The 14,656-nt window shown below is 46.8% G+C and overlaps 4 protein-coding genes across 4 annotated transcripts; 2 read left to right on the plus strand and 2 right to left on the minus strand.

Annotated features, from left to right (window-relative positions):
- Positions 1 to 1,203: 1,203 nt before the first annotated feature.
- BGW36DRAFT_331533 (chaperonin 10-like protein) lies at positions 1,204 to 2,734 on the minus strand. The gene is made up of 2 exons (XM_046212834.1): positions 1,859 to 2,734; positions 1,204 to 1,808 (listed from the first exon to the last, which is right to left on the minus strand). The coding sequence occupies exons 1-2, from the start codon at positions 2,434 to 2,436 to the stop codon at positions 1,280 to 1,282; spliced, it is 1,107 nt and encodes a 368-aa protein (XP_046065116.1). The 5' UTR covers positions 2,437 to 2,734; the 3' UTR covers positions 1,204 to 1,279.
- A 153-nt stretch (positions 2,735 to 2,887) lies between these two features.
- Positions 2,888 to 4,037, plus strand: BGW36DRAFT_392466 (Lipocalin-like domain-containing protein). The gene is made up of 3 exons (XM_046217696.1): positions 2,888 to 3,076; positions 3,137 to 3,564; positions 3,664 to 4,037. Exons 2-3 carry the CDS (start codon positions 3,140 to 3,142, stop codon positions 3,716 to 3,718), a joined length of 480 nt encoding a protein of 159 aa, XP_046065117.1. The 5' UTR covers positions 2,888 to 3,076; positions 3,137 to 3,139; the 3' UTR covers positions 3,719 to 4,037.
- Positions 4,038 to 5,006: 969 nt separating this feature from the next.
- Positions 5,007 to 5,210, minus strand: BGW36DRAFT_268369 (uncharacterized protein; the record flags this gene model as incomplete). The annotated part of the gene is made up of 1 exon (XM_046210135.1): positions 5,007 to 5,210. A coding segment is annotated over one exon (204 nt), but the record flags the coding sequence as incomplete, so codon positions are not given.
- A 1,415-nt stretch (positions 5,211 to 6,625) lies between these two features.
- On the plus strand, positions 6,626 to 14,420 carry BGW36DRAFT_421267 (uncharacterized protein; the record flags this gene model as incomplete). The annotated part of the gene is made up of 20 exons (XM_046219545.1): positions 6,626 to 8,555; positions 8,604 to 9,536; positions 9,558 to 9,682; positions 9,707 to 9,763; positions 9,818 to 9,854; positions 9,918 to 10,001; positions 10,065 to 10,093; positions 10,127 to 10,207; positions 10,232 to 10,252; positions 10,280 to 10,306; positions 10,328 to 10,469; positions 10,527 to 10,552; positions 10,598 to 10,633; positions 10,667 to 10,674; positions 10,702 to 10,736; positions 10,758 to 10,818; positions 10,840 to 10,897; positions 10,931 to 12,072; positions 12,110 to 13,872; positions 13,929 to 14,420. 20 exons carry the CDS (start codon positions 6,626 to 6,628, stop codon positions 14,225 to 14,227), a joined length of 6,894 nt encoding a protein of 2,297 aa, XP_046065119.1. The 3' UTR covers positions 14,228 to 14,420.
- Positions 14,421 to 14,656: the final 236 nt, after the last annotated feature.

Raw genomic sequence — 14,656 nt, forward strand, 5'->3', positions numbered from 1 at the left:
AGACCATAGCCCAATGGAGCGTTAACACAGCAGAAGTGTATCATATGTATGAGTGACAATTCATTAGTGTTACGAGCCAAGTCTTGATGAAAAAGACTGCATTCAACTAAAATACTAAACATGTTTCAATTGACCAGACTTTCAAGTGTGAGAATATCCTTATCAATGTTAATCAATAAAGTTCTCACTCTGACTCTATAAATTACTCACTTTAAAGTCATTAAGCTCTTCAGCAAGTCCTTCTCCTTAGAGAACGCCTTTTTCAGTCGTTCTATCGCCACTGAGTTCTCCTGACCATAGATCAGCTTGGTAACCTGCCGATTAAACAGCTGCTGAGCGCTGTTTGGGAACATGAATTGTTGATTGTTCTGGCCAGACTATCTACTGCTAGACTTGAGAGGGAATTTATAACAAATGAGCATACTCAGAGCTTATTAGGGATTTGTTTCCTTCTCCCATACAATTTGCATCTGCAGTTTTCGCCGCAAAATAGGGCTTCTAGTTTTTCAATCATAGTAGCAGTATTGGAAAATGTAATAATACTACTTAATACTTCGATAGTTTTTAGCTGAGAATCTAGTGTAGTGTGGTGATGTAAGAAAAGTACAGAACATGTATCTGTAACACGGTCTGGCAGGATCGTGCTCGGGGGTGTCTGGATAGACTAGATGTGGGTGAGTTGAAGCTTCATCGCTTGATATTGATACCTAATCTAACTAGATAAAGGTATATATAGCGAGGTGAGGGGTACTGGCATCATGCCCGGGGTCTTATGGTATCAATTGTGATATATCACAATTGACCCTCGGGATATCCCTGAGCCCCCCGGTACTGCCTGATTAGGCTTGAACATGCTCCCTGATACAGTATCTCAGACGTCGAATGACATATAAAATGGGTTTACAGTTGACTCCATGGGAATTCAGGCGCTCGGTGTTCAATTTAGGGATGAGTCGTTTTCAATTGTCATTTCCGAAGAGCTGTTTCCTGATTTCAGTGAAATTCTCCATGGTTGCTATCAGGAAAATTCAAAATAGACTCAAGAAGTGTTGTAATTTTATAGATGATTATGATTATGAAGAGGGCAGAGCAAGCCTCAATTGATGAATAAAGAGCATTGTAGGGTAGATGGAGGAAGCAATGAGCAAAATAATCCCTTTAGAGGTATCCATGAATGCACTAAACCTAAGAGCATAAATGGATATGGCAATTCCTAAGTGGACAGAATAACAGATGTATTCTGCTCTTCAGTGTTCAAGGACTTATATTCTAGTACCAATCAAATAAAATGGACCAGTTTCTGACCCGATACCTCTTGCCGTCTGATTCTCTCCACACTGTCAATGACTGCTTCAAACCCGTTGGGCATTACCCTTGGAGGATGGGACCTTAGCGAGCCGTTGTCGAGTAAGTTTTGAGCTGTGGTAAGCCACTTCTTCGTAAATGCTTGGTGGTCAGGACGGGCTTTACTTTCATACCCTTCAGCTAAGCAAACTTCGCGTCCCAAGAAAGTTAGTGAATTTATCCAACCCGCGTCCACTGTCCTCCTTAAGCCGCTCGTAAATGATTTGTTAATCAGCTCCAAGCCAATATATCTGCCACCCGCTCGTCCAATGGCACTGTAACAGATTTGGGTTGTTCGAGCCTGAGTGATGACATCAAGAACGTATTTCAGACGATTCTTTGTATATGCCTTGATATCTTCAGCGCACGTGGGGGAATGATAGTCAAACACTTCATCAGCGCCATATGATTTGACGAGTGAGAAATTCCCTGGTGAGCATGTCGTCACGACGGTGAGACCTGATCTGCCCCTTTACGTCAGAATGTGTTTAATGAGTTTTTTAACGAGACATACTGTTTGAGAAGCTGGATTGCCATCGTTCCACAGCATGTGCTACCGCCGTAGACAAGGACGAAGAATGGATCCTGAGCAGGGCTTTCTGGATTCACCGACAACCCCAGACCACTTGAACTGAACAAAGAGGCGCCAATAGTTATAACGGCACTTGGGAGAGCCGCTGCATTTTCCCAGCTGACTGACTTTGGAATTCTCAGTAGGGCGTGTTCATAGGCTGGCACATATTGTCCAAATGCACCCATTAGCTCATCTCCTGGATTCGAGCCACCGACCATTCCACAAACGCGGCTTCCAACCTCTATGCTCGCCGAAACCGCCGAGCCTTTGCAAACCACGATCCCTGCAAAATCGACGCCAGGTGTTGTCCGAGGTGAGTGGAACTGGGTTGGCATCTTGTAGTCGTAGGGGTTGATAGCGACGGCAACCGTCTTAACGAGCACCATGTCAGGGTCAAGGTGTCTGACCTCTGAGTCGGAGCAAACTGCAAATGGAAGCCGGTCATTTTCCCATGCCTCGGTTTGACGAATGGATATCTGTACAGATGGGACTTTGATGTGGTTCTCGGGGAGCGCCATGTTCACTACTAATCATGTAATAGTAGAAAATATCGAGAATACAAGGAGAGCTTGAGGATAATCCTGTTTCATAGAAATGCATTTAACACTCGGCCTTGATCATTCGTTTATGTTTCTATGAAGTCATGCCTCAGCCGCTAAAAACATTTTCTTTTTGAAAAGCATCTCTGACGGTAATGCTTGGGAGGAAAAGGGGGGAGTCTAATCCTTGTAAATTTGACAGAACTGGATTCGGATTCCTAATTAAGAGGTGATGGTCGCCGTGCGCATCAGGTTATGGTTCTTGGGGGCCCAATTCTTCTAAGTTCGATGTCACTCCATATGCAATGCCAGCGCATGCATAAGACTATATAGTATGCGAAGAATATCACGGAATATTATCGCGGCAAACTGACACATACGTCATTTGTGACAGGAATGGAACATTCTTCATCTCCAATCAAAATATTACCACTATCTTTACCGTATGATACTTCCAACAGTTGTTCAGGAGAGACTCGGAATACTTGTTTTCGACCGGGGGAATTGGCCTCTTTGGATGGAAAACCATTTAAGTAATCACCAGTCGCCCTGAAAGTTGCAATGTGGCCATCCTCATTATCGGAGATTATTCGAGTGTTCGGTACCTTATTATATTATCCTTCGTATCCAATTGTTATTATACCTTAATACAATCCACGTGGCAACCGGGGAATCTTACGACATGCTCTCCGCATCTGATCTGAGAGAAAGACTCATCGGTGCATGGTCTCTAGTGGACATCGATTTTAGAATAGAGAATGCCACCAATGATTTGGTCTCTTATTCTGATGATACAGGCACACGAGGCATTTTGCTGTACACGCCAGATGGCTATATGTCGGTTCAAATATCACAATCCAGCGCCCCCAGATCTGCTATTGCAGTCCCTGGCAGTGTTTCAGAAGAAGCAGAGGTGAGGACATTTATTAGGGGATTTATTGCATACTCTGGTCGGTTTGATATCAAGGAGCATAAGGGAAGACTGCATTTAATGCATTTTGTTGAGCTTTGTAACTTTCCAAATGGGCAAGGAGATGTCCAGGAGCGAACTGCCGACCTTGAGGGGGACTTTCTGCAACTTAGCACAGACACGGCCATATCTGGAATGGTGAGATATCCCTGAATTTCTTACTTCTTGAATTGAGTCCTAATAGGATATATCTGCATAATTACGCTATTTAAGAGGCGCTGCTAACCGAAAGACAAGGCAGAGTTCCAGTCTGCAACCTTACGGTGGAAGAGAATCGACATCGGGGTATAAATGGGTGGCGATGTGATGATAAAACATAGTATCGACCTCTGCAGTTTCAACTGCGGAAGTCAAATCACCATTCTACGTATCTAGATCATAAAATAATGGCTTCAAACAACGTTGAAGTCAGGTATTATAAACGAAGCACTGCGTCCAGAATGCTCGAAATTAAAGATAAGCTGCCCTGATGTCAATATCAGACTACGCAAGGACGAGGTGAATTGAGTGAATGGGTATGAAATAAATCATCAATTGATCACGGCCTCCAGTATTATATGCTACGATAGGAATTATTCGTCAAAAATATAGGCAGGTTTTGAACCTAGACAAGCAGAAGGCACTGGAATGGTGAACTGTCTCAAATCATATCCGCAAATCCTATGGAGACAGCCAAGGAAAACATAACGTTCAGTTCATTAAGTTACATTGAATATATGACTAGCCGCAGAATCCAACCACCCATTTGACTGCAGGAACGATGAAAGATTTGTGAGTTTCGCTACCTAATTTAGCGGCTGTCTCAAATCCATGCCTAACCCCAGGCAAAATGATGGTCTCGCAAGGGGTGCCTTGGTTTTTCATCTCGGAATCAAAGATCTTGAGATGTTCCAGATCGAAAATCCCATCATTTGCTCCTATGATCTGGTATGTTGGTGCCCATAGCGAGTTTTTGCAAAGGATGAAAGGACCTAGAGTGAAAGTTAACCTGGGATGTTCACAAAGCGCTCGGTTATCATACTAATTTCATCAATCTCGTGGCTAGTAACGCAGCCTTTCACTGGCAGCCCTCCATTCACAATTCCACGAAGGAGATACTCCGCCACTATTTCCTCCTTGAAAATCTTCATAAGTAAAAGAACTCTATAGTGCAAAGGCCCAGAAGCAACCTGTGACTTGGAGAATTGGGTTGGCGGGACTTCACCCGTAGCCAATTTGATATGCTCAGATGACAATTCAGGAAGCTCAAAATTCTGAAATAGTTCGTCTCCCTTGAAGGAAAGGCAATGCATATTGGTAGGGCCGGAGATTGATAGGATGGCAGTAGGGGGTCTTTTCCAAAGCTTCGGCTAGAGAAAACTGCGGATTAGACGGTTATATCCAAATGAGGGTGAGTTTATAACCGAACCGTCATGAGTGCAAGGTGGGCACCAGCAGATGCACCGGAGACGATAATTTTCTCAGAATTAACAGGATGGCCCAACTTGTCCATCTCTACCGGCAAGGAGTCTCTAAGCCAGCTCTCCACGTCCCGGATATCATCCAGTTGACCATTAATGAATTTTGTTTCAGGAAGAAGTCGGTAATCAATCGATACAACCACAAATCCACGTTTCAGAAATTCCATAAAGAGAGGGGTGCTGAAGTTGGCACGGCTACCGCCGGTCCAGCCACCAGCATGGATGTAGAGCATGATAGGGCAAGGGTTGGCCGTAGATTTACCCGTACTGATGAACACATCGGCGGAAATGAAAATGTTATCAATCATCTTATAAGTGAAAGTAGCCACAGCTCTGAGCCGAGACACTGAAGTCCCAAAGAATGCCTCCATCCTCACTTTATTTATTGGCTGCAGTAAATTAGAATTGAAAGCTTCTTTTGAAGGCGACTGTAGCTTCCGAGGCACGTTTAGACAGACTTATTTTCAGTTATAACGTCAGACCCTACGTGGATTGGATCTGCCAGCAAATACATGATTTACAGAAACCTGAGCCTATCTCTACGGAATTACCATACATACAATATCGTAACTTCTGTTACAATTCCATATAATTCCGATTGACGCTTTCTTCCCTTTCGGCCCTCACTATCTGCATACGATAGTCACCCTGCGAAAGTTAAAGTTACATCACTCGCTACTCCCAGCTGTGAATGACGACATTCTTGGTATCTTTGCAGGGAATTGAATAATATTAGCAACGATAAGCTACGCAAAGGACAGGCACTGGTCTATGTTCTAAGAATGTGGGTGGGCCTTTTTTGCCTTGTGCTACCTTCATCATGTAGATGCAGCGGTGTGTAAGTGCGTTACCTCCGAACTGACGTCATTCTTTTATATTTTCTTGTCGCAGCAGCGAACTAAGAACCAATATAAGAATCGAGAGGGAAGCCATGAGGCGCTTTATGCAAGCCCATCCTCATTTGGCTCCAATTAATCGATATTGAGCGATGAAACCTGCTGTGCAACATTCGAGCATCAAATTACCAAAACGGGCCAAATTCGGTGGGGATCGCGCAAACTTAGTAGAATACTATCTTCATGGAATGAGCAATTTACATCAATCAGGGAAACAAAATTGAATATAGGTAGATAGTCTAGGACAAGATAATATCCGAACCACAGGTCACCTGTTCTCCTCTACGTGGCAAACCCCATGAACCTAAGAGAGGGTCGTTTATCGCTTATAACAAGGCAACGAGAGGGCAAACAAGAGTTAATAGAGGGTGTATGGGAGAGGTTAACAGATAGAGCATAGCATTTCATATTGTATTTTCTGAGTTCTTTAGGGTTTGGACTTCAAGGGACTCTGAGACTCGAGGATAAAAGAAAGGCTGATTCTGCATCCTCCCCGGCCGTAGTTTCCTGCCCGAGAAGACTCAAATTACAGAATAAGGCTTATGAGCCATTGCTTCAGTTAGGCAGAATCGCCTGCATGGTCGTTGGGCAGAAGCTAGCACGCAGAAGTACATATCCGGCTCGTTATCGTTTGCTTCTTCAAATCCCGTTGCATATGCGCGATGGATCAACAATGGGAATTAGTATCATATTTTGTGGCGGAAAGCGCGTTATCAGCAGAGCTGGTGAAATGGCGCATCACGCTTGTCGCCACTTGGATATATTTAAGAATTACATACTCTTCCAAAGCTCGATTTCAGCGTCAGATTAAACATCGATCGAAATAACCAATATCCTAAACAATGATGCCCATTAAGAACGAGCCTATTGCGATAATTGGTACTGGTTGCAGATTTCCAGGAGAGTCGACTTCTCCATCTAAGCTATGGGATCTCTTGAAAAACCCTCGAGACGTGCTTTCAATCATTCCTATTGATCGTTTCAACCCGGAAGGGTTCTATCATGTGGATGGTCAGCATCATGCCACAGGAAATGTTAAGCAATCATATCTCCTCTCTGAAGACTTGCGTTGCTTCGACGCTCAGTTCTTCAACATCAAGCCAATAGAGGCTCATTCAGTTGACCCGCAGCAGCGCCTGCTGCTGGAGACAGTGTATGAAGCGATCGACTCAGCAGGTTTGCGTCTGGAGCAGATGGATGGAACAGACACTGCGGTCTATGTCGGTTTGATGTGTGAAGATTACAGTCTTCATTTACGAAGAGATCCAAACACAGTACCCACCTACCTTGCAACCGGTACGGCGCGGAGTATTGTGTCTAATCGAATCTCTTACTTCTTCAACTGGCATGGCCCGTCTATCACGATCGATACTGCATGTTCTTCCAGTCTAGTAGCGGTTCATGAAGCCGTCAGATCCCTGAGGGCTGGAGATTGCCGAGTGGCCATTGCAGCAGGGGCGAATCTCATCATTGCACCGGAGCAATACATTGCAGAGAGCAAGCTAAATATGTTGTCCCCTCACAGCCGCTCACGGATGTGGGACAAAGATGCGGATGGCTATGCAAGAGGAGATGGAGTTGCTGCTATCGTCCTGAAAAGACTAGATGCGGCCATAGAGGATGGTGACAATATCGAATGTATTGTGCGGGAAACCGGAGTGAATCAGGATGGACGAACAAATGGCATCACTGTTCCCAACGCCCAAGCTCAAATTTCTTTGATCCAGGAAACATATCGGAAAGCTGGATTGGACCCCCTCAGCCAAACGGACCGCTGTCAATTCTTCGAAGCTCACGGTACTGGCACACCTACTGGAGATCCTATCGAGGCCGAAGCCATCCATAAGTCCTTCTTTTCCGCCACCTCCGCTGATGACGAGAAGCTATTTGTTGGCTCCATCAAAACAGTATGTGGCCACACAGAGGGGACAGCTGGGATTGCTGGAATTATCAAATCTACACTTGCTCTCCAACACGGTATCATCCCTCCAAACATGCTTTTGACTGAGCTGCATCCAAATGTCAAGCCATTCTCGGATCATCTTGAAATTCCCATGGAACCTGTTCCTTGGCCGTCTGCTGACCCAGTCCAACCTCGCCGGGCAAGTGTTAATAGTTTTGGCTTTGGAGGCACAAATGCCCATGCCATTTTAGAAAGTTACGAGTCAGTGCTAGCAACGGGCATATCTTCCCCGGTAGCCACTCCTTTCACTTTCTCCGCTGCCTCGGAGCGGTCGCTATCTGCGCTTATATCTTCTTATTCCACCTGGCTTCGTTCCCAGAATGGTTCTTCAACTCATCTCCGCAACCTGAGCTATACTCTTCATTCCCGGAAGTCCAGTTTGGCAGTCAAAGCAGCGTTCTCTGCCACATCGATTGAATCGCTTTGCCTAAAGTTAGACCAAAAGAACTTTACCATGAAAGACGTCAATGGAAATGGAGTAGGCGTCCGTTCTTCGAAAAGTCCACCTCGAATTCTAGCCATATTCACTGGTCAAGGAGCGCAGTGGGCTGGGATGGCTAAAGATCTAATTTTGTCTTCGGAATTCGTTAAAGATCGGATTGAGAGCTTTGAACAAATTCTCGCCTCTCTTCCGGACGGAGATCGTCCCAATTGGTCAATTACAGACGCAATTTTAGCTACTGCTGAGAAAAGTCAATTGAATCTGGCCGAAAAGTCTCAGCCAGTCTGCACAGTTGTTCAGGTTATTCTGGTCGACCTTCTCCGGAGCGCTGGGATACCGTTTCATGCTGTAGTAGGCCATTCTTCGGGTACGGCTGCCGCCCCTTTATTCCAAATACCACTGACATAAAGCAAAGGCGAAATAGGGGCAGCATATGCAGCAGGCTTTCTCTCGGCAGAGGATGCAATCAAGATTGCCTATTACAGAGGATTTCACGCTAAGCTCGCCGGAGCCTCGAATGGGAGGCCTGGTGCAATGATGGCTGTAGGCACCACTTTTGAAGATGCGGAGGAGATGTGTCTATTAGAAGATTACGAAGGCCGTCTTTGTGTTGCAGCAAGCAACTCGTCCGCCAGCGTGACCTTGTCAGGAGACGCAGACGCTATTGAGGCGACCAAGGCGATTTTTGAAGACGAGAAGAAGTTTGCTAGAATACTGAAGGTCGACACTGCGTATCATTCTCACCACATGACTGCCTGTTCCGAGCCATACATGAAATCTTTGCAGGAATGTGATATTAAGCCCTCTCCAGGATACAGCTGTCGGTGGTTTTCTTCGGTGCAAAATGGAAATCCTATTGAAGACGCCTCGGGCCTCGACGCCTCCTATTGGAGGGATAATATGGTCTACCCTGTGCTTTTCCGAGAGGCCCTGGAGCGTGCACTAGCAGATGAAGGATCTTTCGATCTGGTCATCGAGGTTGGCCCCCATCCAGCCTTGCAAGGGCCAGCTCAGCAAACTTTCCAGGATGCTCTGGGTAAACAGCTTCCATATTCGGGACTCCTTAGACGCGGTACCAACGACCTGGAGGCCATCTCAGATGCCCTTGGATTTGTGTGGATGCACCATGGTCACCAGGCAGTAGACTTTTCTGGCTACGAAGCTCTCTTGTTCGGTCCCAAATTACAAAGGCCCGCGCTGCTCAAGAACCTTCCGAGCTATCCGTGGGATCACGATCGTAAGTTCTGGTTTGAAACCCGAATGTCAAGGATGCACCGCATCCGCTCGGAGCCCATTCATGAGCTCTTAGGAACTCGGGAATTTGACAGTGCTGAAGAGTTGCGATGGCGTAATATTCTAAAGCCGAAAGAGCTCCTCTGGTTGTATGGCCATCAGTTACAAGGCCAAATCTTGTTTCCAGCTGCAGCGTATGCAAGCACTGCCATTGAAGCCGCACAAATACTCTCCCAAGACCAGGAAATAATAGTGATTGAAGTCCAGGACCTCGAGATCTACCAGCCGATCACTTTTGATGACGAGGAGTCCTCTGTTGAGATCCTGATTGTCTTGTCCAATGTACTGAAAACCACGACAGCCATCTCCGCGACTTATAGCTTGCATTCGTCCCAGAGTCCTGAGTCGGATACGCTTACACTTACCGTTGGAGGTCGCGTACGGGTGTTATTGGGCTCGCCTTCACCCACCACTCTGCCAATGCGCTCTGTACCAGCGCCAAACCTGCTTGATGTGCCGACTGATGTCTTCTACAATTTTCTCGCAAAAGTCGGGCTCGGCTACACTGGACTATTCCGTGGTTTGTTTAGTCTTCGACGTTCTTACGGCGCTGCTACTGGATTGATCGATAATCCCCCCAGAGACAAAAGTGGGCACGGAAGCCGCCTGCTCGTACATCCTGGCCTGCTTGATTGCGGCTTCCAGTCCAGTTTCCTCGCTATGTGTCATCCGGGTGATGGTACCATTCGTGGTTTACACGTTCCCAAACGAATTCATCGCATCCGCGTCAACCACTCCGCATGCCTAGAGAAGCTTGCTGATGGAAGCATTGTGTCCTTTGATACTGCTTTGTCTGAGGGACTTACACCAAAGCTCCATGCTGATGTGGATTTTTTTGCCACGGAGAACACCAGGCAGCATGCATTGATTCAGATTGAAGGGCTGGAGATATCTCCATTGGCATCTACAGCGACCGAAAGCTATCGGCATATATTTTCAACAATTGAGTGGAATTTGGCTTCCCCAAACGGCGAAATTGCTGCTGCCGGTAGCCTCCCTAGCCCTCGGCAGTTGGAATTGGCACTTTTGGTGGAAAAGATGGCAGTATACTACCTTTTGAACCTAACAAAGGTGATCTCAGCAGAGCAAAGAGAGAAAGCCACCTGGTATCACCAGCGGCTATTGAATTTCGCGGACTACGTCATTTCTGGTGTAGCCGATGGCACACGCCCATTCTCCAGCAAGGAATGGCTGTACTATACAAAAGAGAACATCCAAAGTTTGATGGAGAATTTCAAGGATGATAATGTCATACGTATGGCCGAAGTGGTCGGAGAGAATCTACCGGGTGCTGTCCACGGAGAGACCAGCATGCTGGAGCACATGATGGAGGACGGGTTGCTAGACAATTTCTACAGCTCGCCACTCGGTATGATGGACTCATCTGGCTACATGGCCAACATGGTGCAACAAATTGTGCATCGACATCCCAACATGAATATTCTTGAGATTGGGGCTGGGACAGGCGGTATGACAACACATATCTTTGACAGGGTGGATGCTTTCCATTCCTATACATACACCGATATCAGTTCGGGTTTTTTTGAGCAAGCACAACAAAAGTTCGCCAAGTGGCCAAACCATAGCTCGAGGCTAACTTTCCAATCTTTGGATATTGAGAAGGATATCGAGAGTCAGGGTTTTACACCCCACTCATACGACCTGGTGGTAGCGGGTGCCGTACTCCATGCTACCGCATCCTTGGACAACACCTTGGAGAATGTCCACCGTTTGTTAAAGCCCGGGGGGTATCTCCTCATGCTAGAGCCAACTAGGATTGAAGAAGGCTCCCTAAGGTTAGGGTTCGTCTTCGGTGCATTGCCTGGATGGTGGCTTGGAGTCAATGACGATCGATTATTGTCGCCCTGTATCACCTCCCAGGAGTGGGATCCAATTCTGAAGACTGCGGGCTTCACGGGGGTCGATACTGTGACACCGACTGTGAATCTCTTGGTCAACCCTAGCTACGTAATTGCTGCTCAAGCGCTCGACGATCGTGTTGCTACTCTCAGACACCCTCTTGAATCATCTCCGAAAATGCTGAATGACACCCTTATCATTCTGGGTGGGGTTAGTGGCCAGCTTAAGTCGCTTGCCCTCTCACTGATTGCCCTTTTAAACCCATGGTATGACTCTGTGGTACATTGTACCTCAGTCGAAGAACTCGCCCAGCATGACTTGACATCTCGAAGACATTTACTCAGCATTACCGACCTGGATACGCCTATATTCCAATCTTTATCAGACGCCAAGGTCCAATCCATCAAAGGCCTCTTTGAGAAGACTTCAATTGCTCTATGGGTAACCCAGGGCTGCCGAGCAGCGAGTCCGTACTCTAACATGTCAGTTGGCTTCGGTCGAACTCTTGTTCATGAGATGTCCCATCTCCGGCTTCAATATTGGGACCTAGAGCCTGCTAAGGCTCCTAATTCCGAAGCTCTCGCAACTGCATTTCTCAGATTACGGATTATGAATGAGTGGGCAGCGAATCCGGAAGTGCCTTTGCTCTACTCCATCGAACCGGAGATGTCCCACCAGAATGGTAATGCTGTCATTCCACGGCTTCGCCATATGCAAACAGCGAACGACCGGTATAACTCTTCCATTCAACCCCATCATCTGTCAAAGATCAGTGTCGACACCGATTGCGCTGAGAAGCTCTACGTCGGGATACAGCCTAGTGGAGATACTAGGGCAACACCACCTGAATCAACCAAGATCGGTCAACCTAGTCTGCATTCAAGTTAGTCATTCCACCTTGATGTCAATCAGACTGCCCACTGGATCTTTTTTCCTAGTCATTGGCACTTTGGAAAGCAGTAACATGAAGGTTATTGCCCTTGCAGACAAACAAGCCTCGTTGGTTCATGTTCATCCAAAATTATACTGTCCAATCAATGTCGCCTCTGGCACAGAAGGCAGTCTGCTCTTGTTGATGATTGGCGAATTCATCATCCATATTCTGTCGAGGAATAATGGCAAGCTTGCTATCCTCCATGAACCCGAACCAGCTTTGGCCGTGGCTTGCTCCCAATCTGCCTCCAATCTAGGAATGCGCCTCACTTTCACCTCATCTGTCCGACCAACCGACGGCGAATGGCTACATCTACATCCGTTCATTTGCGATAGAGACCTTCGACGGGATTTACCATCCGAGGCATCGTGTGTTGTTGATTTTACAAGCCCGGATGATTCGTCTGATCTGTTTGATCGCATCACCGCTGTGATGCCCACGACCTGCAGATTCCTGAAATCAGCTAATCATATTTTTGACGTAAATGCTACGTTGCAGGATGGTACTGAGCTGGAATTAGCGAACCTATTGCAAATAGTCACTCTTCGAGCTACCTCGGCCACATTGCTTAGAGCTCCGCCTGTCAGATCCGTGACTCTCTCCCAGCTGCCCGAAACCTCAGCTGCAGCCTATCCCCCGACAACAGTCATTGACTGGGTTTCAACTCCGAAAATCCCCGTTAAGGTGGACCGCATTGACAACGCAATAATCTTTGCCCCTGACAAAACCTATATCCTTTTCGGACTCACTAGCGATCTTGCCCAATCGCTTGCGCAATGGATGGTGCAACACGGAGCTAGGTACATCGTGCTCACCTCTCGGAACCCCAAAATTGATCCAACCTGGCTGGCTCGCATGAGGGCGATGAGGGCGACTGTCAGAGTCTACGCCAATGACATTACCTGCCGTCCCGCACTAGAAACTCTATGTCAAGAGATTTCCCGTACCCTTCCCGAGATCAAGGGAGTTGTCCATGGTGCCATGGTGCTCATCGACACCGTGGTGGCTAACCTTACCATGGAGCTCGTGGAGGAACAGATGAAGCCCAAAGTTGACGGTAGTAGGTTTCTGGATGAAATATTCCGTGATCAGAATCTCGACTTCTTTATTCTCCTTTCCAGCCTCATGGCCGTTTGGGGAAATCATGGCCAGTCTGTGTACACGGCGGCAAATTTGTTCATGACGGCTTTGGCGGAACAAAGACGCCAGCGCGGCCAGGCTGCATCGATATTATATATGGGGACTTTAATTGGAAGTGGCTACCTAGCTCACAAGGCGAGTCGCGCGGCAGTAGAATGGCAAGAGAAGGTGGGGAATCAACCTATTTCCGATCGGGATATCCATGTTGCGTTTGCCGAGGCTATTCTGGCTGGTATACCAGAGTCTACAGCTGGAGTTGAGGTTATTGTTGGTGAGCGTGAGGTTGAAATGAAGCCTGGAAGCCAGTCCCAGTGGCTTGAGAATCCAAAATTTGGGCATTATACGAAGCGGCAGCAGAGAGTGGAAGTGTACAATGGTGTAGGGAATGCGACCATTTCTACGAGGGATAAGTTGCAGGAAGCCACGTCAACTGAGGAGGCTCACGATATTCTCAAAGGTCCGTTACAGTGGACAATATGGTTGAAAAATAAGACGTACTAATCTGGTATATAGACGCATTCACCTCCAAACTTGCTACGATGCTCCAGCTTGATGATGGAGAGTCTGGAAGAGAACAATTGGTCCATCTTGGTGCTTATGAGCTGGGCATTGACTCCCTGGTCGCCGTTGCACTTCGGAGTTGGTTCTTCGCGGAACTCGACATAGACATGCCAGTGTTTAGAATCCTAGGCGGGGCTACTATGGCTGGTCTCCTCACAAGTGCACTTGAGAAGCTGCCGCCTGACATGGCTCCAAATCTGGCAAGGCAACCAGTACAGATCCCAGATACAGTGAAGCTAGAAAATAGCTAGATTAGAGGTAGATGTCTTCAAACACGTGTTTTCCTGGTCTTTCGGTACTACGTGCTTTTGTTTTCGGCTATTAAATCTTATTTCTCTTCGTCATATCCGCCTCTGAGCAGTATGAATGTGGTTCTTTTTCAGTATTCTTATGTTTGGGTTGTTCCACATTCATATATGTTGTTATTCAAAAGGAATACATAAGGCTATATATACAATGAGAAAATCAAGTTGATTTATTGGTGACCTCACCCAGTCAAGAGGGATCAGGAACGTTTATAGTTTGGCCGTGACGGATCACCTGTTGCTGCGCTATTAGACTGTAGCGTCATATAGAGCCCATCCGCGCTCCCTTGTAGGGAGGCAATGTGATTGTATATTTGCAATGGGTTCTATCCCACGGGAGGCGGCCCAGTCAGGGCTGACTAGGAATTAGGGCTT

This window comes from Talaromyces proteolyticus (assembly GCF_021365285.1).
Source record: "Talaromyces proteolyticus strain PMI_201 chromosome Unknown BGW36scaffold_20, whole genome shotgun sequence".
Lineage (NCBI taxonomy): Eukaryota > Fungi > Ascomycota > Eurotiomycetes > Eurotiales > Trichocomaceae > Talaromyces > Talaromyces proteolyticus.